General features: G+C 32.6%; 3 protein-coding genes across 24 annotated transcripts in view; 2 read left to right on the top strand and 1 right to left on the bottom strand.

The window, feature by feature from the left end:
• The window catches only part of LOC105338349 (uncharacterized), a 29,825-nt gene extending 27,995 nt beyond the window's left edge, over positions 1 to 1,830 (top strand). For 9 of the 10 annotated variants that reach the window (XM_066083977.1, XM_066083974.1, XM_066083979.1 and 6 more), the window contains one exon: positions 188 to 1,830. In XM_066083977.1, the coding sequence (XP_065940049.1) occupies positions 188 to 198 (11 nt within the window). In that variant the 3' untranslated portion in view covers positions 199 to 1,830. The remainder of the gene's footprint in view (positions 1 to 187) is intronic. The other variant, XM_066083982.1, reaches the window with a different exon arrangement.
• Positions 1,831 to 16,060: 14,230 nt separating this feature from the next.
• Positions 16,061 to 17,472, top strand: LOC109617462 (complement C1q-like protein 4). Its single transcript, XM_066083870.1, has 2 exons — positions 16,061 to 16,521; positions 16,835 to 17,472. The coding sequence occupies exons 1-2, from the start codon at positions 16,164 to 16,166 to the stop codon at positions 17,275 to 17,277; spliced, it is 801 nt and encodes a 266-aa protein (XP_065939942.1). The 5' UTR covers positions 16,061 to 16,163; the 3' UTR covers positions 17,278 to 17,472.
• A 501-nt stretch (positions 17,473 to 17,973) lies between these two features.
• LOC105319035 (soluble guanylate cyclase 88E) overlaps positions 17,974 to 27,571 on the bottom strand; it is a 42,470-nt gene continuing 32,872 nt past the window's right edge. For all 13 annotated transcript variants that reach the window (XM_066083859.1, XM_066083861.1, XM_066083866.1 and 10 more), the window contains 8 exons: positions 26,496 to 26,622; positions 25,801 to 25,930; positions 23,025 to 23,171; positions 21,761 to 21,907; positions 20,957 to 21,113; positions 20,293 to 20,402; positions 19,068 to 19,157; positions 17,974 to 18,923 (listed from right to left, as the gene is read on the bottom strand). In XM_066083859.1, coding sequence (XP_065939931.1) covers positions 18,450 to 18,923; positions 19,068 to 19,157; positions 20,293 to 20,402; positions 20,957 to 21,113; positions 21,761 to 21,907; positions 23,025 to 23,171; positions 25,801 to 25,930; positions 26,496 to 26,622 — 1,382 coding nt within the window. In that variant the 3' untranslated portion in view covers positions 17,974 to 18,449. The remainder of the gene's footprint in view (positions 18,924 to 19,067; positions 19,158 to 20,292; positions 20,403 to 20,956; positions 21,114 to 21,760; positions 21,908 to 23,024; positions 23,172 to 25,800; positions 25,931 to 26,495; positions 26,623 to 27,571) is intronic.

Genomic DNA, 27,571 nt, shown 5'->3' with positions numbered 1-27,571 from the left:
CATAAATGAAACTTTTTACTGTATTAAAAATTTTTGATTTTAAAATAATTTTTCTTGAATGTGTAATATTTTATAATGCATTTTGACAAATAAAAAAAGATTAAAAAAAAAAAACAACAGATATAATTTTAAAAGTTGCTGAAAGTATTAATTTTCTGATAATGTCTTGTTTTTTTTTTTATTTTAGGATGTAGGTAAGACTTCCTGTCCCCCGAACCATTTCATGTCACCACATGTCAAGTTTCAGACGGGCCTGGACCAGATCCGTTCCCAACACAACGAGGACTTCATGCCCCCCATGCCCCGCCCACCTCTCTTCTCAACATGGTAGCCTCCTTCTTAGTTTGTTAAGCTCCGTCTACTTTTATCTGTGACCAATCGATGAGCACATCTTTTACAGAGCAAAGATTTGATACAGCTTGGGATCATCGAAACATCAAGCGAGATTGGCTTTTATGGAAGTTTTTGTTGAAATTTTTAACATATCATGAAAAAATTAAAACCAGCGAGAACTTATGGAGCCCTTAGTATAGTTCTATTTCTCACATCATACGTTTGAAAGGAGGTGGGAGGGGTGTTCTTTCTTTGTTGCTTTGATTGACAAATGTTACTTATAATTACTTCTTTGAAAAATGCTTGAAATCAACACAGTTTATAAAGCACATGAAAACAATGTAGTGATTTATAATTTTTCAAACATCAAAATAGTTTTATGCATTGAAATTTTGTTTCAGCTGTTGTTGTAATGATAAATAGTTTTTTATGAATATAATCAAAGAATTGTGTTTGTTACATTTTAAATATTGAATAATTTGTTTTGGTTGTTGTAGGTTTCTGCCAAAGTATGCATGTTTATGTGTATGTCTTTATTGTGTTTAATTAGCCTGATCAACAATGTTTGATGGGGCATTGTTATATTAAGACTATATAGATGTGAAATTGCTCAAAGGAATGTCAACTTAAAAACAAGTTTTTTGTGTATTATAGAGAACAATGGCTCTTCATGTATTTGAATTGTAGACTTAAAAATCAAAGATATGGGGTTTTGCAAACCATTGTTAAATTTGAATTTTGTTGAGTATTATTGAGTGCTTGTAGGAGAAATTGGTATGGCTAATTTAGTTATTCTGAGCACAAGGCTCACAATTATTGACACCAAGCGTATTTGGGGTAGGAAGCAGTATTTGTGAATTATATCATGCATAATGAAAGCGGAAATGTTTTTTATTTTATTAATATGTTTAGCATTTTTTAAAAATTATTACTATTGCTGCCTACATGTAACAAGTATTGATGTACTTCCTCTGTGATAAACTCAATGCCATATTATATATAACAACATCTGCTGAGGAACAATATACATTTTTATGCCTTTGTATGTCAGCATGGAATATGAATATGAACTCATTTTTGCTACATGATCCACATAAAATAATCTACAGTGTAACCCAAATGAGTTGACAGTATTTACACTGAATTGCTTTGTATATCGGATTTACAACTTCTTTGAGAAATTATGACAGAAATCCTACCAGCAGTTAACCTTCCAGACTTATTGTCAACAATACATTATAAGTTTTATAATAATAGTTTACGTTTGCTTTTGTCAAAGCCAACAGCTTTGATGATGGGGACTGCGCTGTATCAAATATTTTGTGTTTGTCTTTTTACCTTTTTATTTTTGTTCCGTCCTTGATTGTTATCTGTGATAATTATGTTATATTTTTATTCAATTTATAGAATGACTAGACAACATTTAACAAATTTTATTTTTGCTAATTTTGATAGATTACATATTTATACCAAGAGCTTATTAAATATGTAGAAATACATCAAGGTTTTTCTTTATTATTGATGGCTACTTAACCTGGATTCGTCATCAGCTTTTACCAATTCAACATTTCATCATAATAAATGGAATGTCTTAATATTTTTGCAGCATTTCAATCAACAGATTTGAAATCAAATATTTGATTAATAAAACAATTCTTTGACATCAAAGGATATTATTTCTGATATCATAAAATAATATTTGATATCAAGAATGTGATCCTTTTTTTGAAATAAGAAAACAACTCTCTGATTTCAGAACAGTACTAGTAAGTAATAATAGTTTTTGATATCAGATAATTGAAGTTTTGATATCAATGTACATGTATGCTTAAAGTTTCTGGACAAGGCGTTTAAACCACTACCATTACAATAGGATTCTGGCTCTAGTTTGAGGGGCATAGAAGCCAAAGCGCCTTATTTCTACAGTTGCAATGCTATGCTTTTCAAGATCTACAATAGTACTAGATCCCAAGACCATCAATAGAGAATAATACTAAGGTGGAATAACACATCGTCACAAAATGGCTGACCTCTGATCGAAACAACTTTTCTTTTTTTTATAAGCCTTAAGGGTTTAATCGACGGCAGTTTTTAACTTATTTCATAGTCGAATGGATAAAGTGTCGGGCTTGTGTTCCGTACATCCCGAGTTTGAATCTCGCAGGGGCTTTTGTTGTTAGTTACTTAATTGAATTTTTTTACATATTCATTTTTTATCCCCAAAACTGCAAATTTTTCGCTTATTTGACATGTACAGTTTATTTATTATTATATCTTTCATAATAAAAAAAACTACTATATTTGAGTGACTTTTTCCAGGTGTGTTATTCCGCTTTAAGTTGCAGGTGCATATCCAACATGGTATCAGTGTTCTTTCTAATAATTCATGTAATTGTTTCCACTGTAAATGGTTTAGATGCTGATGTTTGGAGGAAAAAAAATCGAGAAACGATTATTATTGCTAGAGAAATACACCTTCAGAAAGAAAATGCGAATCTTCAAGTTCTTTATTTCAGAAGCACAACGCGAAGACAAAATTTTTAAACTAGAGGTCAAAGATGTAGTTGAACGTTTGAAAGATGTAAGTGAACGCGTCAAGAAGTGTGAAGAGGCGATTCCCAGACAGGATGAGGACAGAAAGAGAAATTTGGAAAGAGTCATGAATCCAGGTCCAAGAGTAGGTTACTAGAAAATCATGTTCAGCTTAATAAAAGTTATATTTGCAAGTAAAAAATAGAGGTGGGGGATTTCATCTAGAATCTATAGAATTTGTCGTGTTTTAACTTTTGTACGCGAGTTTCATGGGTACAGATTTTTTGTATCCATCTGAAGAAATATTCTTAATGAAGAATAAAACACAGTGTTCTCTGCTCCTTCTTTTTGGACGTTTGAGAGTCTATTTGAGCAACGTTCCCTATTTTTTGAAGTGCAAATATTTTTTCGTACATTTTTTTTTTTAGGTTCTGTTCCTATCTTTCTGTTTTGTTTGCTATTAGAGTAATGTGTTTTCTCCTAAAGAGATGTTACATAATTTTGTAAGTGTATGTTTTAAAGCAATGTTGGATGGTGTTAATATTTTTCGCTTAACTTTTGGGTGATACTAGTAGTTTAACTTTCCTTCACCATCTGTTATCTCCAGCTAACAACACAAATGTGCTTATATTACTGGTTCAGCTATATCAATTCTCTTACCACACCTATGTAGGTTTAATCTATCAAACGAACACTTAAACAATTACTATTTTTAAACATAAATGAACACATGTTTGCAATAAAGTCTTCAAATCGCAATTTTTTAATAATATTTTATTTCACATTTGATAAGAATTTTACACACAATTAATATCAATTTTTTTTAAATATTAATTTTGAAAATATATATATATTCGTATTTATAAATTCTTCTTTTTTTCCAAAAATGTTTACGTTAATTTTTTTTATATCATTCTATTCAGATAACAACAATTATTGGACACCAAAGTATGACTTGATTTAAGAAAATATATTGTTTGAAAAGAAAATTAATTGAACTGCCATTTTATTATTATTGGGGTTTTTTTGTTTGGATTTTTTTATGATTTTAAAAATTAATCATTTGAGTCAATAAATCAGAATATTTTCTTTATGTATTTTCTTTTACCAGTTATAGCATAAATTAAATAACGAGGATTGAACTTAAAAGTTCATGAAGATTACATGTAATCTCTTCTCCCGAAACATAGAGTAGAACCCAGATACATTGAACGGCGAAATATGAAATTATTAAAATTTTTATTCCCTTATTCATATATAAAACAGGGTTGGGTCAATATAAAAATCAAATTAATCTCACAAGCAAACTGTTTTGGTTATTTTTGTCAAGGAATGAGGAGACACAGAGAATGCATTTAGGTGTACGGCTGCTAAACACAATTCCATGTCTTATCTATTTATGTGTTTGAAACAAATTCGTCATATATTGGTTATCTGCATTACAACTGTGTCAAAGAGTCAATCTGTAAACGTATAGCCAACATGGTAGTAGTGGTTTGTCTAATACTACCTCTGATCATCTCCACAGTAAGTGGGTTAGATTCTGATGTTTGGAAGAAAGAAATCGACAAACGGTTATCATCGCTAGAGGAATTCAATGTTCATCTTCTTGAAGAAAATGCCAATCTTCGGTCCCTTATTTCAGAAACACAACGCGAAAACAAAATTCTGAAACGCGAACTAAACAACATAGCTGAACGCGTCAGTAAGTGTGAAGAGGTAATTTTCAGACAAGATGAGGACACAAACAGGACTGAGGAAACATCCTTAGAGACTAGGGAGTCAGACGATGGGTCGAAAATATTATCAAGAAAAAATAGTCAACCAGGTCCTAGAATAGGTAAGTAGGAAATCGCGAAATATGATTTTTTTATCGAAACTTTATGCCTCGATTTTTAAAAATATTTTTACGAATACCGTTTCTCTACCCATTTAAACATTATCGCATGAAATAGACTATTTTTATCTCATTCTGTACTTTAACCGAAAATGAATTATGTGATTGATGGTTAACGAATTTTGTCAATAAATTTATTAAGTGTTGGTAAAATGAGTTTGCAAACCGGCTCGGCGCAAATTAAAAGCCAGGGCTAATACAGATTTTTCTGTTCTTTTTTTTTCCTCATCTCATTGAAATTTTCAGACTATACTAGGAAATGTATAGAATATTATCTGTAAACTTTGCTTTAAATAATTCTATTTTATCACAATTTTATTGGCGATTGGTGATATCAAAGTTGGTAAAATGGGTAGGCAAACAGGATTGGTCGATAATTGAAAATTCTCAGTCTCAATTTTTACTTTTGTCAGGCCCGGGTTTTATTACCCATTTTACCAACACTCAAATGTATCTTTTACATTTATAAGCTAGAAATAACTTCTTTTCTTTTTTAAAATTCTAAGTTCCTCCCAATTCTTATCCTGTTTCTGCCGTGGCATTCTACGGGTATATGTCCCAGAGCAGTGCTCCTAACTTATCACCGCACCATCCTATTGTCTACGATACGGTGGTGATAAACAGAGCCAATGGGTACAACAAGGGGGACGGGATATTCATCGCACCTGTCACCGGTGTCTACGCCTTTCATATCTCTGTATGTGTGATAAATGGTCCAGAAAATCCGTGGGCCAGTCTTGAAATTACTCTCAATGGAAACAGTCTGGGGTCCACGTTTGAAGAGGGTGTAGTCTCTGGATCTGGTTACCATTGCAGCAGCACACTAATTGTATCCGATGTTCACATCGGCGATCACGTATTCGTCAGAACAGTGGAATATGCAAGAGGACATATCCATAGCGATCATCGAGGACGTTCATCATTTTCCGGGTGGCTGTTGTACAGATAGATTGTGATGTTTTATTAAATTACGATTGAAGAACGACCCTTGAATTGGACACTGTTACCCTTAAACAAATAAAAAATAAATGTTTCAGAATTTTTTTTAATTTTGAGAAATCAAACAAGTGGTATTTTTTCTATAATTTTCCGTTAAAACTAAATAAATGGACTTATTATTGGGGTGTAATTTTTCAATGAAATCTCGTTTTGTTTGGTTATGACTTGACCTGACGTAGGATAAAATTGTCCTCGTTTGATAACCATTAATTTGATATATTTACATTTTCCAGTGTCTTTGCCTGTGATAACACTATATATCGATTTTGTACTATATAACCCATAATACAAATGACGCCAAATTGAGGCGCCAGCGGTGCTTGCTTATTCATATTTAAATATTTAATTGTACGATGGCTTAAAATTATATAAATATAAGTAATAAGGAATCATTCTTTGAATATTATGAGGTGATAATTTCGGTCGGGGCGTGATCAAATCTATCATTCAGCCCTTCGGTCTTTATTGGATTTGATCACGCCCCGACCAAAATTATCACCTCATAATACTCAAAGAATGATTCCTTATTCCTTACATGTCTGTATCAATATGTTGCCGAATCATATAACAAAATTAATATTGCAGTTTTTAAGTCAATACGAAAATTACGCTTCCTAGGCTTCCTTCAGGGCAAGGGTTTTTTTACTTTTGCAAAAAGAGCAAACGGTTTTTGAAAGCTGGTCCATGTTACATCTTATGAGACTTTTCTAAACAGTTCTCTTTCAGATTAAGAACAATAATTATATAATTATCAATGTAATACCAGACTGGTGCTAGCTCACTGATATCCGAGAGGCAAATGCTAAATTCTAAGACTGCTAAAATTAAGAAATGACATCCCTGCAGTTTTTTAAAAGAAGAAATTCTAAAAGCTTAAAGAAAACTGATCTCAAGAACTCTGAGTTTTTTAAATTTATTTTAGTTTAAAGCCGGCTAATAAAGAGATATTTATAGTAAATCACCGTCTTTACAGAAGGAATTATTAAACACTGGCATTTTTTTATATTAATTAACAGGAATATTGCCTGGCGTAAAAATGCATTTTTTTTTATATGAAAAATTTGAAAAATTCTTTAAATCAATCATGCATCATATGATATCAAAATAAAAAACTTTTGATATATCATAAAATATATTAAGTATTATGATATGTAATTCTCATGTCAGGAATCTTATGATATGATACTGAGTGAAACTTACATTAAAATTTTGAAGAAAAAAAAACACGAATAAAGAAAATTATTAATGATCAAATTAACTCCAGATGGATTATGTACTTAAAAAAACCAATCGACACAGACAAATGAGTACATGTCATGAATGTGCTAACTTAAGAATTATATATTTGCACATAAGAAACAAATTTTGGAAAGATACTTTTAATGCTCACAAGGAAAAGAACGTTTGGAAATTAATTAACAAAAATTTACAAAAAGAGATACAATTTTGGTGGAAATGGCTTCTTTATAGACCAATTATACCTAGTGACATTAAAATGTTTGTACCAAAAGAGGATTAAAACCTATGTGTATGGTATTTTGAACAAATCAGATGTAATACAAAGGGGTAGAGATAAGTGGGCTAGATATTTTGAAATAAGTGATACACAATAGAAAAATATTTATTATCGTCAATCTCTTGTTTCGCAGGACAGTAAACTTCAGTGGTTTCAATACAGAGTAAACCATCATACATTAGCTTTTACATATTTTAGGATTTTCAAAAAAGTCATAAAAGATACACAAACGCATGTGCTCTTTGTAAAGGAAAGGAAGAAAAAAAGCATCATTTGATCTAGGAATCCCCCATTGTTCAAAGACTTTAAACGTAGGTGTTATAAAAAGATATTGAATTAAATTTTCATTTCGTCCAATTATTCAGAATAAATTCTCAGAACTATTTAATATTATACTGATAATAGTAAAACAATAAACATATTTATAAAACTCGTTGTCAAAATACCTGTCCATCATGTCATCAATCAAAGGTGTTTTTTTTTTTTAGATTTATTTATTTTTTATCTTATAATTCTGTAATACAATGCTAAAGACAGTAAAACATTCAACAGTTTTAATATTTTCTGCCAGAATAATTTTACTTAGTGGAAAACTTTTTTATTATATTGTATACCATGTACATTGAATCTTGTCCTGAAACAACAATCAAAGTCAAAGTGGTCCTATTGGCGAACCTCATTTTCTGGCTGGCTACTGTTTAAATAACCAAATAAAGTATCAACATAACATATCTTATTATCTAATAAATGATTTTTAATTTTTTTTACTGTTTTGTTCAGGGTCTCTGATTGAAATTTCAATGCTAAAAAATAAACAAAGAAATATATATGGTATGAGTCGGCCCCCATTATTCAATCTTCATAAAGTGTTTCCGGTACATTTGAAAATCGTTATGAATAAAAAAAAACAGTTGGTATAGGCTTTATTTTTTTACTTATCTATTTGGTTTATTTGCGCTCACTGACAGTAAATTACGTCAAAAGTGATCTATTTCTATAAATCAATAAAAATCAGTCAAAATTGACATTTTTCTTTTCTTTTTTTTTTCTTTCTTTTTTTCTTTCTTTTTTTGGAAGGGAAAATAAAGAAGGACATATTGAACAATGAAAGTCACTTATAAGTCTTCTATATGTATATGAAAATATTTTTTGTTTAAGCATTCGCTGAATATTTTCTGATAGAAAAACAAGCCGTTTGTGCTAAAAGTGCGAAGAAGGCGGGAAAAGGTTAACAATATGTTGCCATATTTCTAAATTGTGGGTATTTTGATCTAAATGAAAATTGTGAAAACACTTCACATGTATATCGTACCAAGAAAACTAAGAATTAAGGTAAAATAATGATGTTTTTCTTAGGAGGCATTTTAAGTCCTATCCATCTTTAGTCCTTTCCAGTTCAAAATACATTAACTTTTTGTTTTCAAAATTGGGTTAACGTTGCTCTTTGCAAAAGAAGAATGAACCTTAGAATCTAATGAGTTTGCTGTTGCTCAATTTTTGTGAATTTTGTGCACATCCCTCGTGGAGAAAATAACATTTTAATTAAATAATTAAATTAAGCTTTCTTTCCTTATTTTTCTGGTGACATGGGGAGTATGTTTTGGTCACTTTACCCTATTTTTTTAAAACGAAAATGGTCCTTTCTTATTCTATTGGTCTTGTTTCTTTCTGTTTTGCTGGCTGTGTGTTTAATGTGCTTTCTACCTATCAGATGAGTGTTCAATTTTTTAAGTGTGCATTTCAAAGCAATGATTACCAATTGGAATTGTTGGATGTTGTAAACATTATACGTATAATTAACTTTTAAATAATAGTCTAAAGTTCTATTGCCACATAAGACCACAAATTTGCTTATATTACTGGTCAAATTATATAAATTCCTAAACCCTTCCCGAGTTGGTTAATCTTACTTATGAATTTTCAAACGAACACATAAACAACTAGTTATTATACCTAGATAAACAAGGTTGATACAATTTATTTAAAGTCGGGAAAACTTAATCAACGAAACAAAATTAACTTTTAATAAGTTAATTTTGAATTCATCTGTGATTTCTACATTAAACATTGAATTTTCATATCAATTTGTCAGTTACTTTAAAAAAAATGATTTTTGATCATGATATAAAAATTCTTTTTCAAGAAATAGTTTTTGACGTCGAATATTCTTTCATTTAATTGAGATCACAATTTCAGAAACTAAAATTTAAGAACAAAATTAATCAATTGAACTGTTATTTAATTTTTTAGTTTATTAGAAAAGAAATTTTAATTATTTAAGTCGACAATCATACGTTTTTTTTATAACATATATCTTTATAAGCAAAAATTAAATTTCGGTATCAATAATTTAGAATATTTTGAAATTCTGACATCAAAATGCATCTCCTGATATCAGAGTAGGGAATTTATAGTAATGTCAGAATACAGAAACCATACTAGGAATTTATTGGTTATAACATCAGTTTAATAAAGAAGATGATAAATTTAAGTTCATAATCTTCGAAAACAAAGAAAAAACCTCATACTGAACGTTAAGGGTGTTGTTTACTCAGGGTTTGAGTTCTCAAATTCAGATTGTTATAAAGTTCAATGTCATGAGTAAAATTTGTACTTAACACAATAAGTATTTATGAAATGAATTATTATTGACATAACATTCGATATTTCTACACTTTTATGAAATTAGGCTCAAACAAAAATAGACTTTTAGGCAAACAGAGGAAATTCGGACTAAAATTTGCAGATTTTGTTTTCCGCTAAAACATTTTTGGCAGTACTCTAATATTAAAAGTTAAAATATAATTTTATATTTTAGTCTATATAATTTTGCATATGTTCTATTGGTTTTAACTCACATATTCAGTAAAAAAAAAATCGTATGGCACGAATTTCAAAAATATTGAAAAATGCTTAAAAACAAGAAAAGACACCATATCTCAAAATTTTGATCATTGACCTCATATAAATTTTATACCAACAGATTAAGGCCAATATAAGTAGTTTAATACTATAAATGGTTTTTTTTATTATCATCATTCAATTTTTTGTAAAATTGGATCAAAAATGGGTAGGAATTTGAAAACTGATAGAGGAAATTCGGACTGGAATATTTTTATAAATTGTCGCTGAAATTTTAATGCTTTATATCTATTTAGTGCCACTACCATTCATAAACTGTATTTTATTTTTTAAAGTGTTTAAGTGTTAAGTGTTAAAATGTCAATGACCTACTTCTTTGAAAGAGAAAAATAACACTACAATCAAAGGTCTATAACATACAATAGATGGCTTTTCATTATCATCAGTGGAATTTTTTTTCATTGTGAGTAAACGTCATCCTTAAGTTATTGAAAAAGATAAAAATTTTGATTCCTTATTCATATAAAGCGGAATATTACATGTATACTTTCATGTTATATAATGAAATCTGATTGGTTTAGACGCAGTTGATAATCCGTTCTATTACCCTCAACGTTAGCAACTCACTTGGCAACAGGTAACACAACGAATTGTTACATGCGCGTAAATTATGCGCGCACGGTTCGCCGTAGAATTTACGTCATTTCTATACAAAATCAGTAAAAATTTATCTAAAATTAAGACATTCAGTATAATAAAATTGACACCCCTCGAAAACCATTGTCAATCTCCGCTTCGCGTCGGTTGACAATGGCTTTCTCGGGGTGTCAATTTCAACTGTTACCCTCCCAAACGGGCACTATTTATATAATGGTGATTGATATTAGGATCATTTAAAATCAAAAACAAAAATGTTTTATTTTTTTTCATTTTCTAACTGTCAAAGAGTGAAGAGAAAGAGGGAATGCACTGTGTATCGGTCGCTTAACAAATTATCATCTCTTATCTATTTCCATGTTTAAAACTAAGTCGTCATATATTGGTTATCTGCATTACATATTTGTCAAGGTGTCAAGCTGTAGACGTATAGCCAACATGGTAGTAGTGGTTTGTCTAATACTACATCTAATCTTTTCCATAGTAAGTGGTTTAGATTCTGATGTTTGGAAGAAAGAAATCGAGAAACGGATATCATCGCTAGAAGAAGTTAATGTTCACCTTCAAGAAGAAAATGCCAATCTTCGGTCCCTGATTTTAGAAACACAACGCGAAAACAAAATTCTGAAACGCGAACTAAATAACATAGTTGAACGCGTCAGTAAGTGTGAAGAGGTAATCCTCAGACAAGATGAGGTCACAAACAGAACTGGGGAAATATTTTTGGAGACTAGGGAGTCAGAAGATGGAATATTTTCAAGAAAAAATAGTCAACCAGGTCCTAGAATAGGTAAGTAGGAAATCGCTAAATATGATATTTTATCGAAATTTTATGCCTTGATTTTTAAGGAGGTTGGCACCTGAAATAATAGTAATGTCAATCATCCGAAAACCACTTGGATATAAAGATTAGGACCTAAAATGTTTATTTATTATATTTGTGACCCATGCCACATGCCATTTTTGGAAATATAGGGCTCCAATCAGAAATGATAATTTTCCTGAAATTTCTGCTAAAATTTGACATGGAAATTGATAATTTGAAGAAATCAAACACATATTTATAGTTTGAACTATTAGATAGCTATGATTTTAATACAGTATGAAGTTGAACACATGTAGTGACTATAAAAGTAAAATCTAAGTCAAGTTTAAAAATCTTGCTTAACTGGTGGCTTCAAAGGCCAGTACATAATGAACACAACAACAGATGTTACAAAATTTTTGAGTAATCAAATTATAACGCAAATTTAAAAAATTATAGTTATGCCATCTTTCCAAAACTTTGCAAACAAATAGACATACATTTAATGTCTAATTTAAAAGTAAAACAAGTAGGGGTCACATCTCAAAAGGCTGAGATATGTCATGAAATAAGCTAATCTTACGCCAAAATTGGAGTTGTTTTTCTCTTAACTTCTATGAAATATAAGCTAAATATGCCAAAATATATCGATAGAAATATCAAAATATTGTTTCCATATTTTTTTTAGAAAATCATAAATTTATTGTAATACACAAACTATCTAGGAGTTTGGTCTGCACTAAAAATTAGGGAAGCTAAAGTAACAGTACTCTAAAACTAGTTACGAAAATTGTTCATTTCCTTCTTGAAAATCTTCCGCCACAAAATATAGTCCTTTACTAAACTCTGTAAAAATGTATTTTTTTTAACAATTTTATTCAATAAGGTTTACTTGGCGTTGTAAAATATAAATATACATCTAGAATTAACATGTGTTGCAGAATTTTCAGACTAGAAATGACCCAAAATGGCTACCCAAAACCTAAGAGGGGAACCTCTTTAAAAATATTTTTACTTACATCGCTTAAAAAATATTTTCACTTACTTAGTATATCGTTACACCGTTTCTTTACCTATTTAAATATTTTCACATGAAATGGACTATCTTTATCTCATTCTGTACTTTAACCGAAAATGAATGTTGCGATTGATGGTTAACGAATTTTGTCAATAAATACATGTATGAAGTGTCGGTAAAATGAGTTGGCAAACCGGGTCGGCGCAAATTAAAAGCCAGGACTAATCGATTTTTTTTTTTCATCTAATTGAACTTTTTGGACCTCACTAGGAAATGTATACAATATTCACTGTAAACTTTGCTTTAAATAATTTTTTTTTTATTTCATTTTTATTGGCGATTGATGATATCAAAGTTGGTAAAATGGGTAGTGTCCTTTCCGATATATTTCATTTTATCAAATAAAATATACATGACTACTTTGAAGTAGTCATGTTGTATATTCTATTTGATAAAATGAAATATATCGGGAAGGACTGTAGGAAAACGAGATTGGTCGATAATTGAAAATTCTCCAACAGTCTCAATTTTTACTTTTGCCAGGCCCGGGTTTTCCTACCAATTTAACCAACATGCAAATATAGCTCCTACATTTTTAAACTAGTAAATAACTTCAATATTTTTCAATTTTAGTTCCTCCCGATTCTTATCCTGTTTCTGCCGTGGCATTCTACGGATATTTGTCCCAGAGCAGTGCTCCTAACTTACCACCGCACCACCCTCTAGTCTACGATACTGTTTTAATAAACAGAGCCAATGGGTACAATAAGGGGGACGGGATATTCATCGCACCTGTCACCGGAGTCTACGCCTTCCATTTCTCTGTTTGCATTGTTGAAGGCTCAGGAACACCATGGGCTAGTCTTGAAATTACTTTAAATGGAAACAGTCTTGGATCCACTTTTGAAGAAAGTTCGACCTCAGGACCAGGTTTCCACTGCAGTAGCATGCTAGTCATATCAGATGTCCACGTCGGAGACCACGTTTTCATCAGAACTCAAACAACTACCCGAGGACACATTTACAGCGGCCCCATAGGACGAACCTCATTTTCTGGGTGGCTGCTGTACAGATAAACTGCGCTATACTTGTATTATTACATCGTGTTTGATGATCGATTGTCAAAAAAAATCTTAAAAGATCAATACTTTTCAACAGAACCCATAAGAAAGTGGCAAAACAATGATGTAAAATTAGCAAATGTGAGTATTTCATAATTTAAGGTTTTACATGGTTTCCAATAACTTAATCGTTTTATAAGATAAAATTGCTTATTATATTAAAATTTATCATAATTTACAAATCAAAGGCAAAAAATCAAAAATTCCGATTGCCAAAACTTGTACAAAGTAGGCAAGCAATAGAAAGGATGTCTGACTTACTGTTTTATCAGTCCTCTTCTAATATTTTGAGTTAATAAAAGAATGCATTCCAAACGTAGAATTTATGTGTTTATTTTCAAAGTATGGTTAAAACATAGTATTCTCTTTATATCAATCTGTCTACAAATTTTAACAACACCATACAATGCCCTATAGGCGAAAGTGCGAAGGTCGAAGTGGCCCCATCGGAACACCATACCATCCCGATAACGAGCCCGATCATTAACAAAAATATTAGATTGTAAAAATAAGTTCTCGAAAATATGCCGACTAGACCTATAAAAGTGTAAACTTGATATGTTGTTTGACATTTTGAAGCTGTTCAGCAAGTTTTAAATTATTCCTCATACGCATATGGGAAAAGGTGTGGAAAGCTGAAGTGCAATAGACAGACAGATCGACGGACGGACATACGGATGGACTGACGGACTCAGAAGAGACCTATAGTCCACTCCGGTGAAACCAAAAGGGGACTAATAGTAAATGTCGTCACGTCCGTTCGATCAGGGAAAAACCCTGGGAGTTGTTCTTCATTAACTCCCCTGGATCCTGGTCTCTACTCCCTCTGTTCTTTATGCCTGTGGTAATACTCTCTCCGCTGGTTTTCGATATTTTCGTACTCACAATGCATAATACTAGTATATAAGGATGAAAATTTTATAAATAATGTTTATACCCTATATCTATATATGACATATATAGATATAGGGTATGAACATTGAGAGAATGGGCCAGCATGTGGTCGGTAATAATATTGTGCATCAGTTTTATTATTTCTAACAAACAAATAAGTTATTTAAAACAATGTTAAGTATTTTGGGGGGTTTTTTTGTTGGTTTTTTTTTTTGTATTATCATAACCAGGTTCGTGTTTGCTCTGTTATGTACTTTTAAAGGATTTTTCGAGATCGTTTTATGTTTGTTATAAATTTTTTTCATAATTCCATAAGTAGATTTAACAATCGATAATTTATTATTATTAATAATATCATAAAATAAAGAACCCATATATATATATATATATATATATATATATATATATATATATATATATATATATATATATATATAAAAGCACTAAAAATAACCAACGACACGAACAGTAAAGTAAAATATTGTCAAATTTTCGGGACAACCCGTCCCTTCTTCAGGACAACAAAATAAAAACTACATAAGAAAAAAGAAAAACATCTACAAAACTAGCACTAAACTAAACTAAATAATATATAAAAAAGACACTTTAGATAACGAGTGTTGTTGGTTGGCTAGTGCTAAAGCACTAAAACTGGCTAACGACACGAACAATAGAAATTGTCAAATTTTCGGGACAACCAGTCCCTTCTTCAGGACCAAAAAAATAAATTACATGAGTACAAAACAAAGAAAACAAAATCTAAAGCTACTGCTAAACTACTTAAGAAACTATAAAAAAGAACAGCTACATTATAAACATTTGTTCACATTCTTAAAGAAGGTGTTGCTACTGTCGCCGATCGCTCTAAAGTAATCAATCGACTGCCAACTTCACGCCTGATTAAGTTAATTAGCTAATTAAAATTGGCGTCCGAGTTATCTAATGAAAATTTGAACCCCCGTTGTTAACTCGTACGGCACTTATGATATAGACTCGAATTTTGATTAAAAAGAGATAAAATTAAATGAAAATAAATAAATAAAATTAAAATAATAATAATTTACAAATATAAGGTAGTAAAGAAACTAATAAATGAATGGAAGAGGCGCAGTTGACAGATTTCATGAAATTACTATGTGGGTGTCAGGTGTCAGAGATATATATATATATATATATATATATATATATATATATATATATATATATATATATATATATATATATATATATATATATATATTTTTTTATTTTTTTTTTCTTGTTTGAACAAGCTGTTGTTTGCCTTTTTGAATTTATTCATATATGGTGAAACTTTCATCTGAGTGTGATATAAATATTAATCAAAAGCGAACCTTGAGTTAATGTGTCAACCATTTTGTAATCACAGAAAATGAACTTTGATGTATTGTTCGCGTAAGACTATCCCATTCTTATCTTTATTAATGTGTAAGAATCAAAGTCAGAACATTTTGTTTATCTGTTTGGCATTGCTGTTATAATTTGTAATAATTTGTAAGCGTAAGGCGAACATGGCGTTATTGTTTTGTGCAACGCTCCATGTAATTTTTTCTATTGCAAGTGGTTTAGATGCTGATATTTGGAGAGTAGAAATCGAAAAACGATTGTTGTCGCTAGAGCAATTCAATGTTCAACTTCAGGAAGAAAATGCGAATCTTCGGTCCCTCATTTTAGAAACTCAACGCGAAAACAAACTTCTAAAAGGCGAGCTAGAAGACGTAGTTAAACGCGTCAGTAAGTGTGAAGAGGTTATTCCAAGGCAGGAAGAGGACACCCAGAATACTGTGGTAAGAGCCACGGACACAAGGCTATCAGACGATGGTAATGAAGTCCTTACAAAAGGCAAAGATCAACCAGGTCCAAGGATAGGTGAGTAGAAGTCGGTATTTTTGTGATAACCGCACAACATAAAGAAAAACGATAATTTTATATAGCTAGATGTCAAATGAGTGTTTAATAGAAAATTCGGAATAAATCAGAATGCCTTTTGGAATTGTAGAGCGATTTGCTCTATTTAAAATGGAAAGGACTGTAATTTTTTTTATACCTTATTATACCGAAGAACAAGTTTTGAACGATTGACGGTTGTTTCTCTCGATGTTTTTATTAATTTTTTTCTTCTCCATAATCAACTACCATGATTTTATACCATATCTTACTCAAATTATCTTTTAATTTAAAGTACATCCCGACTCCAACCCCGAGTCTGCCGTGGCCTTCTACGGGTACCTGTCCCAGAACAGCGCTCCAAACCTACCACCACATCACTCAATGGTCTATGATACGGTAATAATCAACAGGGGCCATGGATATAACAAGGGGGATGGGATATTCATCGCACCTGTCGCCGGAGTCTACGCCTTCCATTTCTCAGTGTGTGTCATTGACGGCCCAGAAATTCCTTGGGCTAGTCTTGAAATCACACTCAATGGAAACAGTCTTGGGTCTATTTTTGAAGAAAGTTCGGTATCACGAGGTGAATATCACTGCAGTAGCACGCTAGTCATATCAGATGTTCACGTCGGAGACCACGTCTTCATCAGAACTCACACAACTACCCGAGGACATATTCATAGTAGCCCAATAGGACGAACCTCGTTTTCTGGGTGGCTGCTGTACAGATAGTCTGTGATGTACTTGTATTATTACATCGTGTTTGATGATCGATTGATTAATCGACTACAGTAACTGAAATAAAAATTGTGAATTATTTTTGTGGAGTATCTTAAGATGCGAATACAATCGAGTTTCTGTTTTAAAAATTACTTTTTGCTTTTAAAGGACCTTATAAATTTTTTAGAGTTTTTTCCTTTAAAAACCCCACAGAAAACCCGAATCATTAACAGACACGTTTAAGATAACTTGTGTTATGAATTTGACTTGTACAGCAAACCTGAGCGCAAGACAATTTTTGAAATGTCCGCTGGTCAACTCTTATGCAATGGAATGACTCCACTCATTGTGTATAAACGGAATAGTTTACGACTACAGTGCTTGTACCATACACTGTATATTGAGTAGCAACAGTTTGCATAAGCAAAATTGAACTATTTAAAATTTAATGTAAAATTAACAAATTAAAGTACATGTATAGAACAAGTTAAGGTATTCAAAGATTTTTAAATAATCTCATCTTCTTTTTAAGATAATATTGCTTTTATATAGAATAACTTAAACAGTATCAATATAAGCAAAAAGTCTGAAATTTTAATTGTCAAAACTTGTACAAACTAAGAAAGCAATAGAAGCAATAGAAGTCAGACTCACTCGTTTGTGGTTCCTTTTGTAATATCACGGGTTAATAATAACGCATTTCAAATACGAAATTTACTTGTTTATTATCAAATTAAGGTTAAAACAGTTTTTAAAAATTACCAATGGATAATATCTGAGAATTTTTTATCAAGAATTAAAGAATTCTATTTCTCAATAAAAACACTGAGTATTATCTTTGTAACAATCTGTCTACAAATTGTAACAAGATCGAGTTTAACAACACCATACAAATCAACGTACCCAAGGTAGTTCAAATAAACTTGGTTAGTTGTATAGAGATTGGGTAAAAAAAAATTATAATTTATTCACTGCTCTCCCTTGTATATAATGTATTGTGAAAACACAAAAACACGAAATTATCGAAAACCAACGGAGAGTGAATTATCACAGACAAAAAGAACAGAGGATGAGTGAGCATTGAAGCATAAGTTTCAGTGGAGCGTGGAGGTTTAAAAAAGGGAACACAGGGTGTGGATTGTTTATGTCTTCGCTGTGGAACATCAAAATATCATGGAGCCGTTTCACAAGATTTGACATAAGGAACTTTTTTCCTCCCCAAGAAATCCTTTCTCAACTCCTCCGCTAAACCGATTTTTGTTGTCTGGTACAAAAGTCATCGTAGTGGATTGGTCGCCATTGACGGTTCCAGAATTTTTCCGGAAGTTAAACTGTAAGTCTTTTTGTGGAGAACAACTCCCTTGGTTATCGGCTGCACGGAACGGACGTGACGTCATATCTAACGATCCATTTCTTTTATTAGGAGACGTCACTTCCAACGAATTATTACGTTCATTTTGCTTAATAATGTCTAAGGAAGCGTCCATTGAACGTTTTCGGGGGAGATCATCGAAAGAAATTGGAGAGTAAAGACTTCGTCCATCGAACTGGGGAGTGGTTCTTGATTCTTTTCTGGGAGTGCCACCAACCGACTTGGGTAATAACTCGTCGTTCTCATCTAACCCAAGTAACCAATAAGACTTCAAATTACCTTTGCCCTAGAAATTAATGAATATAAAAAAAATATGGTAAATAAGAATCATTGCCTTAGAAATTAGATATGGTAAACAATAGGTTTTTGTTTCACTTATTTTTTACGGGGAGGAGGTTGTTTTGCATGCAGTAATTTAAGGACTGGGTACCTTGATGGGAATGGAGCCCCGCTCCTCCACTCTGTATGGATGGTCACTGACGTGGTTCCAAGTGGTCTCACTGATGTGGATTTTCATCGCCTGATCCAAATTAATGATGAAATATGTAATCAATATTTCCTAAATCAATTGCGAATGGTCAGTATGCAGAGTAAGTAGGCAATTGTTGTTGTCCAACAACATAACGTTGATGAATCTCTGTTTATTTTGATAAATCATCAATCCCCAAAACATTTGAACTGATCTGTAAAGTTAGAGGTTGTTCATCCGATTCCGGTAAAAGATGATATTTTTTTTCGCATAATGAAGTATTTACCTAAGAGTAAAATTTGGTAAATAGTTTAAATCGTGTTATTCGTGTAGTTACTATAGTCTTTATTCATTCTTCTGTTTTAAAATTTCACACATGTAATTAATATTTGACGATTAGAAGATTATGTTTTTTAGAACCATTTTAACAAGAGATTGGACTTTAGGTAGTTGTATCCAACAGCAACGTGACGTAGGCCTGTCCATTTCAATGCTGGCCACTGAGCCAATGCTCTTTGAAATCAACAATATATGTCTTGCTATTGAGCTAAGATTACGTAATCGGTGCATATTTCGCTTGAAACCGCGTCATTTTTAACTTGTTTTGACCCAACAAATAGATAGCTACGTCCAACCGAAAGTCCAAGGTCTTGTTAAAATGGTTCTAATTGTACAAGAAAAAAGATGACCCATAGACCTTTTAAAACCATAATACATGTACCATTTTATAAAAGGAAGCAGAAAACTTCAGAACAATAATTATTGCTGATTCGAAATCTTTTTCATTCATTTTAATTTTGTTACTCGTGAATGCTGTTACCAGTTCTTTATACAGATATGACAGGTCTATAACAAAATGTCCTTGAGATTTTAGATGTATGTGGTAATTTTTCAAAGGAGGAGGGGGTCACTAAAGTAGTAACGACTTTGCATGTGGGAAGGTTTGTTTTGTGTAAGGTTATTACATACTAGTATGTACTTCGTGACACTAGCCAGGGACTCTATTTTATGAAAGACTAACGCGTTCATTCACAACAGAGCAAGAATTTTAAAAATCTACATATTTAGGCGATCAAAATGGAACCCATGATCCAATAATCACACTATGCGCGAAACGATAAATATATTTCGCTAATTCAACTTATACATACAGTTTCTTCAATGACATTTAGAATGTTTGTGGTACCTCTCCGTTAGTTTCCATCCTGGACGCTGTATTTACCGTGTCCCCGAACAAACAATAGCGGGGCATCTTAATGCCCACCACCCCCGCCACGGTGGTCCCGCTGTGAATCCCTACAATAACCAGGTCAAACATTATACACCTATAAAAAAATAACTGATGTTTTTCAGATTTCCCAAAAGTAAATGGTTAGAAAAACCTTATTCCCTAGGCAGTATAAATATAAACCAATGTACTGAATTGCTTCTTATTCAATTGAGAAAAGTTATTGGATAAAACGCGTCATGTGACTGCAGATTGTTTTCTAAAGTCGGAAAGTAGCAAATTATAGACGGCAACATGGCACCAGTAACGTCTTTCTTTCAATGTTTATATATTTCTCTACAATTTATCAATATACAGTGTTGGTTCTTGTTGAAAAAAAACACCTATAGGATTTGCTATTGACTGTCTAAGGAAACAAGTTGGATTATTAATGTTCCTAGAAGGCGAGGCAAAGTAATGCTAATGACTGTATCAAAAATGTTCATCTTCATGATACTTTAAGTTTTAATGTATTGAATGTAAACTAGCTCAAATTGATTCCTATCTTGTGGAGTCTTTTTTTTTCATGTGAACACACTGCAAAGTGCCACTAAATTTGTTTGAGTGTTTAAATTTTTTTTACCAACGCGGATTCGCATGTGTCCCCCTGTGGACGGGTCAGAGAGCTCCACCATTGAGGCAATCATGTCCAGGGCCATGTTACAGATGTTGAGGGCGTGGTACACCGTTATCTCGGGGGCACCCGACACAACCATATAGGCGTCTCCGATGGTCTCCACCTAATTCAAGCAAAGCACATTAATCAATTAGCACTAACTCAGATTTATGGATCACATCGCTCGCCATAGCAAGTTAGCAAACGTGTCTAGATTTGACTTAAGCATCTAACTTCTGTTAGAAGAATAGATCCAGTATATCCTAACCCCTCAGCTGTAGTGGTTTTTCTCTGAAATCTGTTGTAAAACTTTTGATTATTAGTTTATTACTATAGTAATCTGGTTCTGAGGAAGCCTTTTTAATCCAAAAGTTAAGTTAGCGATGACGCTGACAGACAATGAATCAAGCCCTACTTCAGCCTCTGACTCAGGTGAGCTAAAAATAATGTGAGCTAAAAATAATGTATTTATTTTTTAACTGTAACCCAATTAACTTTGTCGGAGCTAATCTAATTCTTCCTTAATATTAGAAATTTAAAAAAAGCGGAGATTGAATCCCCAACATCCGTTACCAAGTTTATAGTGACAAGTCATATCCGGGTGTCTCGGGTACAATGTCTAATTAAAGGATGAGAAATCGAGTCCTTTGATAAAAAGATGAAACCCTCGTCTGATTTACTACTATATAGATTACCAGCACATCAGTCAATTTTGATCAAGTTTTAAGTACACTTTGACGATTGATGATAAATTTTACACGTGCTGCTAACCTTGTACACGCCATGGCGTTCACTCAGTTGGTCAAACTTGGTGTACATGGCGTTCAGCATGCAGACGACCTCCATTGGCGATATTTGGCTACATATTGACGTAAAACCGACTACGTCACTGAACAAGATCGTCACGTTGTCAAACACCTGTATTGGTGAGAAAATTAACACGTTATCACAGCTAGAAGTTACAGCAGAATCATTCAATCATGGGCACCATCAATACTAGAAAGTAATACCTATGCATGACAAAAGAAATGATTCGATGTAACAAATCTTTTGCTTGCATTTATTTATAAATATTAACATTTTCAACTTTCTTTGTCTGTGTTAACATTACGAATCAGTTTTGAACCCTAAAACCCAGTAACTTCATAAAACATGAGTGACACAAAATGGGCGTGTCTTACAGCATAACCGAGAAACGGTATTGGCTGCGCCGCGTAGTAATATACATAGCATGTTCTGCATAAAAAATAGTGGTTTTAAAATAATGGTGTTTTAGAGTGTACAAATTGAAAATAATATAAATATAAGTAATAAGGAATCATTCTTTGAATATTATGATGTGATAATTTCGGTCGGAGCGTGGTTAAATCTATCATAAAACCTTCGAGCTTTATTAGATTTAAAGAAACCTTATTTACATCTACCAAGTATTATTCCCTCTATTTCTTACGGAAACTTATAGTTAATTCATAGTTCTATAGAAACAGCCAGATTGAAATCTACACGCCCCGTTTGTTGATTGGTCGAAATCTACAGCTGCTGAAACTGTCAAGAAAGTGACAGAACCAAACTTGACACGTCCAGTTTATCGATTGGTCGAGACCTACAACTACCAAGGAAAAATCACGGACTGCACGAAATACCGGTAATCATGACGACGTCAGACTCAAAGTCTCACAGGAGACGATTTGGCTGTTTCTTTTAGTAACGTACTTACGTACATTAACAGTAATTTAGTGAATTTTACTTACTTTTCATAATCAATTTATCAATTGGCTAAAAGAAAGATGTTAATATAAACAATAAAATGCTTTCTTTGATGATTCATTCGGGTAATGAAGGTAGCGATCATTGCAGAAAAAAATTTACATAACCCGCTAACGCGGGTTATGTATTTTTTCTGCAATGTCGCTACCTTCATATCCCGAATGAATCACCAAAGAAAGCATTTTATTGTTTAAATAAACCCCAGGGGGACTTTATCGTCATCGTCACATTCATTCTTATCTTCATTTGAGTGAAGCACTGTTTATACCTGACAAGTGGTGATGGCGGGCTCGCCCCGCCTGAGTCGGTCGGCCACTGGTTTGGGGATCATCTGATACAACAACGAGTCCGTCCTCTTCATCTCAGCGTCCAGCTTCCTCATGCTCTCCTCCAGTATCTTACTCTTCTGTTGCTCCTGGTATTAATAAATATTGAATTCTAACATCAATTCACAACATACTAATTAAACAAATATTTATGCAAAAGATGCCATATATTGGCGGTCTTAAGTTTGACGTCACAACACCAATAAACCACTTTTATGGTAGAATTATTAATCTTAAATGTTATAATTATATCAAAATACTAAATACTTTCTTTATTTCCGATAATCGCTGTTCCTTAGTAAGTAGATTGCTCTCTTTGCACGTATTTTTGCTTCCCATAACTTCACTAATATGTCATTATCATCGTGCAAAAATAAGTAGTAGGCAGCTATTTTACGAATACGTATCATTGAAATTATGACGGCAAAACTATTGCAGTTCTAATGCCGCGTTGATTAAAAAAAAATGGTTGAATAATAAGTTAATTCTTAAGGCAAATATCAATCTTTATAACTTGGTTTGAATCCCGTCAACCTAAAAATAGTATGTACAACAAATAGTTTGATACTGCGGCTGCGCCGAGGGCTTGGCAATAGAAGAAAACGTTCTTTAAAAGACGTGATAAACTCATAAAAGTCACATCTCTCCAAGAGAAATAGTCCAGAAAAAGAAACCTTGCTATTCCATGCCCTTAAACCCCATACAATGTACATACACATGTAAGCAAGGGAAGGTAGCCAAACAAAAAAAAAATATAAAAAAATATACGTCTGCAATGATTATAGACGAAATTTAGAAAATATTTTGTATTCAGCGTTTAGATGAAAAACAAAGATAATTTTTTTTACTGTATTTGAACAGTGATAAAAGTATTGTACATCTTGATCTTGTTAGGCCTAAGTACGTTTACATTGCATTAATCAATCGGTTCATCTTGAAAACTTACAACCCAGTTTACACTATAGAGATACTGATTAGCTCATTCGACAGGTAAAGTGAAAAACAAATAATTAAGGTTCTTTTGTTTACTTGTTTCAAACGACAGGTGAAACTCGATATAACGAAGGATGGACAGATCGTATATTCATATTACCAATGTCAAAGCCATCACACCCGAGTACTATTAGGCCTAAAAAAAAAATAGTGTGTTTAGGGTAACACTGATGAAAAATTAGGTTAGGTAGGTGGGGATTTTTTTTAATTTTATCTTTTTTTTTGCCTGAATCCTAAGAATGTTTGTTTGTTTCATATTATAAAACGTATTTTTTATTGGAAATAAGATAAAATTCACAGTCGGATAAAATCAGGCATCTAAAAATGGTAGGATCGGGCCATTTTTGTAGGTTAGGTCGGGTTACCCGAAACACAACTTTTTTTTTAGGCCTTATCACCGCATCTCCTTCCCTTCCTTCAATGCAATTAAAAAAATATCTAAAAACAAACTACTTGCTTCTCAGTAAATCTCTTGTATAGTGAATTCAAAAAGTGCAATCATCAGGGGAGTTGATTGAATATGATTGAAGTCATAATTCTTTGGGTAATTGCACATCCGCTGAAGATGTGTGTATGGAAGGTTTAGGTGATAAAAACCGCCACTTCACTCGCATATACCCGCCGTGCTTGTCAGGGAAAACCTTTCAAGTGTCTGCTGATGCACTTTTCATGACTTTCGTAAACTTCGTCAATGAATGTGTTGTCGTGGATTTCAGAGTCTTGGAGATAAGGTCCAAATACAGCACCTAATATTATCTCCGGGCGGACTCCGACTATGGAGGTCTTTGATGGTCGTTCATTAACATTGTAATTGCGTTTGTTTCTATTCGAAAATAATTACTGCTAATTACTGAAATGTCATCGACGCATTAGGAGTATGCACTATAAGTCATTAACCAGGATTTGCACCAATCAAAGACTCTTCGCTGGAAATTCCTCTTCCGTTGTAATTGCTTATTCACTGTCTTCAAACTCTTCAATTGATTCTGTTGGTAGCAACGACTCAAACGACAAGCCACGTCAAACATCGGCATTATCAATGAACCGCTTTTGCTATGTACTGTACGTTGTTACGAGGGTAAAAGGACTTCATTACTTCCTGTTTTGTTGGCTTTTTTGGGGGGGGGGGGTGTAAATAAGCCAAATTAAAGAAACAAACAATCATTTAGTTGAGTACGATTTCTCAAATAATATTAGACACATTTTGTCTCCGAAATTAAAAAAAAAATATCACAAAGGGGCAGAGATCGTCCGTTTCAGTTGTTAGTGACCTTGACCTTAATCATGTCTATAACTGTTCAACCTTATAAGAATAATTTAACGAATGCATTCTCTGCTTTACATAACTGATAACGATTATTCGAGTGATTTCTGGATCATAGAACAACGGCTGACCTTGACATTGTTAACTCAATCCAAAGACAACTGAAATTAACTAACAAAATGTGTGATAGAAACCCTTTTATGCAGCTGTTAAATTAAAGAGGACTTATGTTTAATGATTTTAATCTGTTTGACTTTACCTTGATGAGGAGTCATTCAACCTCTTTTGATGTTTGAAATACATGTTATAAGGTCAACCCTTTCTTTATCATGACTGGACAGAAAGCAAAGCTAAATGATTGAAAAGAGAGGTATTTGAGAAATAACGAGTATCCTTTACACTTTCCTCTATCCTATTATGGTGGTGAGTGGTGGATAAGAATTGCTGGCAGCACCACCTACCTGGTCCAGGGCCAACTTGAGCTCTGCCGACTGCTGCGTTCCCGCCAAAACCAAGTCTCGGCTGGAGTCGTGCATACTGAGATCGTTAATGTAAAGTCCGGATTTAAACATTGCGTCCGGACTTTCCAGGCTAGAAAAAAAAGCATGGTCCAGTTAATAACTTTGACTTGTTTGTTGAGTATAAACTTAACCTGTCAGTGCATCCCTCATCCCTTCCGAAAATCATTAATATCCTCAATCAAGATGGCTCATTGCACCTCGAATTAGTTTCTCAAATCAGCAGAAAATAACTTGATTATGATAAAACAAGTATATAAGTCAAAATGGGGGAAGTATAAAATTTTAAAGAAAAAAATATGATTTTCAAAAATTAAATTCAGTAAATATTAACAAAAGCCTCAGGCGGGTTCGAACTCGTAATCTGCGGTTCACAAGCCATTGATCTAGTCAATATGCAACTAAATTGATCGATACGAACAATTTAACAACAGTTTTAAATCGCCATCTTGACGTAAATTCACAAAAAGTACAATCCTTCATGAAGTGGGGTACCTTAAGACAAACATTTGCAAATTAATTGCTGACACATTTAATATTTTGACGATAATTATGCCTTTATACAAGTATTATTGTAAGTGATATAATGTGACAATAGTGTTAAAGGCCAGACGGGGGGGGGGGGGGGGGTGACTTACATGGGCGTGGCCAAGAAGATGATGCACTCCCACTCCATCATGTACATCATTTGACCTTTGAGCCGGATGTGGTTCCCGTCATCTTCATCAGACGACTCCTTGTCCAAGCTTCGACCACCTTCTTGATCTAAAACAGATTTTATTTAATCAGTCTTAAACACAAGGTTGCGTCAAGTAAATTGGTACATGTAATGGCTAATCACTCTTTTTTGACCAAAGAAAAAACCCAATTCCTGGCTATCTTTATAATTAGACAATACTGGGTTTTCTTTAGGAAGGACCTTCAAATGTTAGTTGTATTAAAACTTTGTTGACATTTTCACAAAATCAAATAGATTATTTAATCTGATGATGGCATCAATTTAATAACTTTAATATTTTCGTTACAAGCTCAGGTCTGGTCATTTCTTTATGATAATTTCTATCTCAATTTTTAAATATTATGAAGACGTCATATACATGTAGTTATATGAATAGTTGAATAGAAAACAAAAATAATAGCATTGCTTATACATGTAAATATTAATATATGTGAAAAATAATTTTTACTGATTATTAATCAAGTTTTCAAGTTTTGTTAATAGATTGAATACACACACTGGGGCTTGCACGAGTGTAATTTGCTTGGGAACTATAACATATCCTGAAACTTAAGCCTCTACTCATAAATTCCATGCAGTAAATAAAAAAAAACATACGTGCAATTTTTATTGATGTACAAAATGTGAATTACATTCGTTATTTCGTAGTGATTTTGGTTCGCAAAATGTAATTTTTCATACGCCAAAAAATATATTCCCGACAACGTTTTATGGTTAGCTATTTCTTTGCAAAGTTGAAAGGATGACATATAAGCTATTTTAGTTGCATGTGTAATTCATAATATACCAATAAAATGGATATTTTAGAAAAGAATGATATCTCATAACATACGGAAACGGTCACTTCTTATACAATGAATCGTGGAAAACCTTGTATGCTTTTTATACATTCAAAACAAAAGAGACTTAATGTTACAAATCTTGATTAGTATATTGTCTACAGAGATTGAATGAAAACAGTGTACCCCTACAATA

The sequence above is a fragment of the Magallana gigas genome, chromosome 5 (assembly GCF_963853765.1).
Source record: "Magallana gigas chromosome 5, xbMagGiga1.1, whole genome shotgun sequence".
NCBI classification, from domain to species: domain Eukaryota; kingdom Metazoa; phylum Mollusca; class Bivalvia; order Ostreida; family Ostreidae; genus Magallana; species Magallana gigas.
The sequence above is the reverse complement of the archived record's forward strand: the minus strand, read 5'-3'. Positions and strand labels throughout refer to the sequence as shown.

What these genes read in the sequence shown, in the direction of transcription:
- LOC109617462 (XM_066083870.1), top strand. Translation starts at nt 16,164, where the DNA reads ATGGCGTTATTGTTTTGTGCAACGCTCCATGTAATTTTTTCTATTGCA. An exon ending in TCAACCAGGTCCAAGGATAG is followed by an intron (nt 16,522 to 16,834) that starts GTGAGTAGAAGT and finishes TTTAATTTAAAG; the next exon opens with TACATCCCGACTCCAACCCC.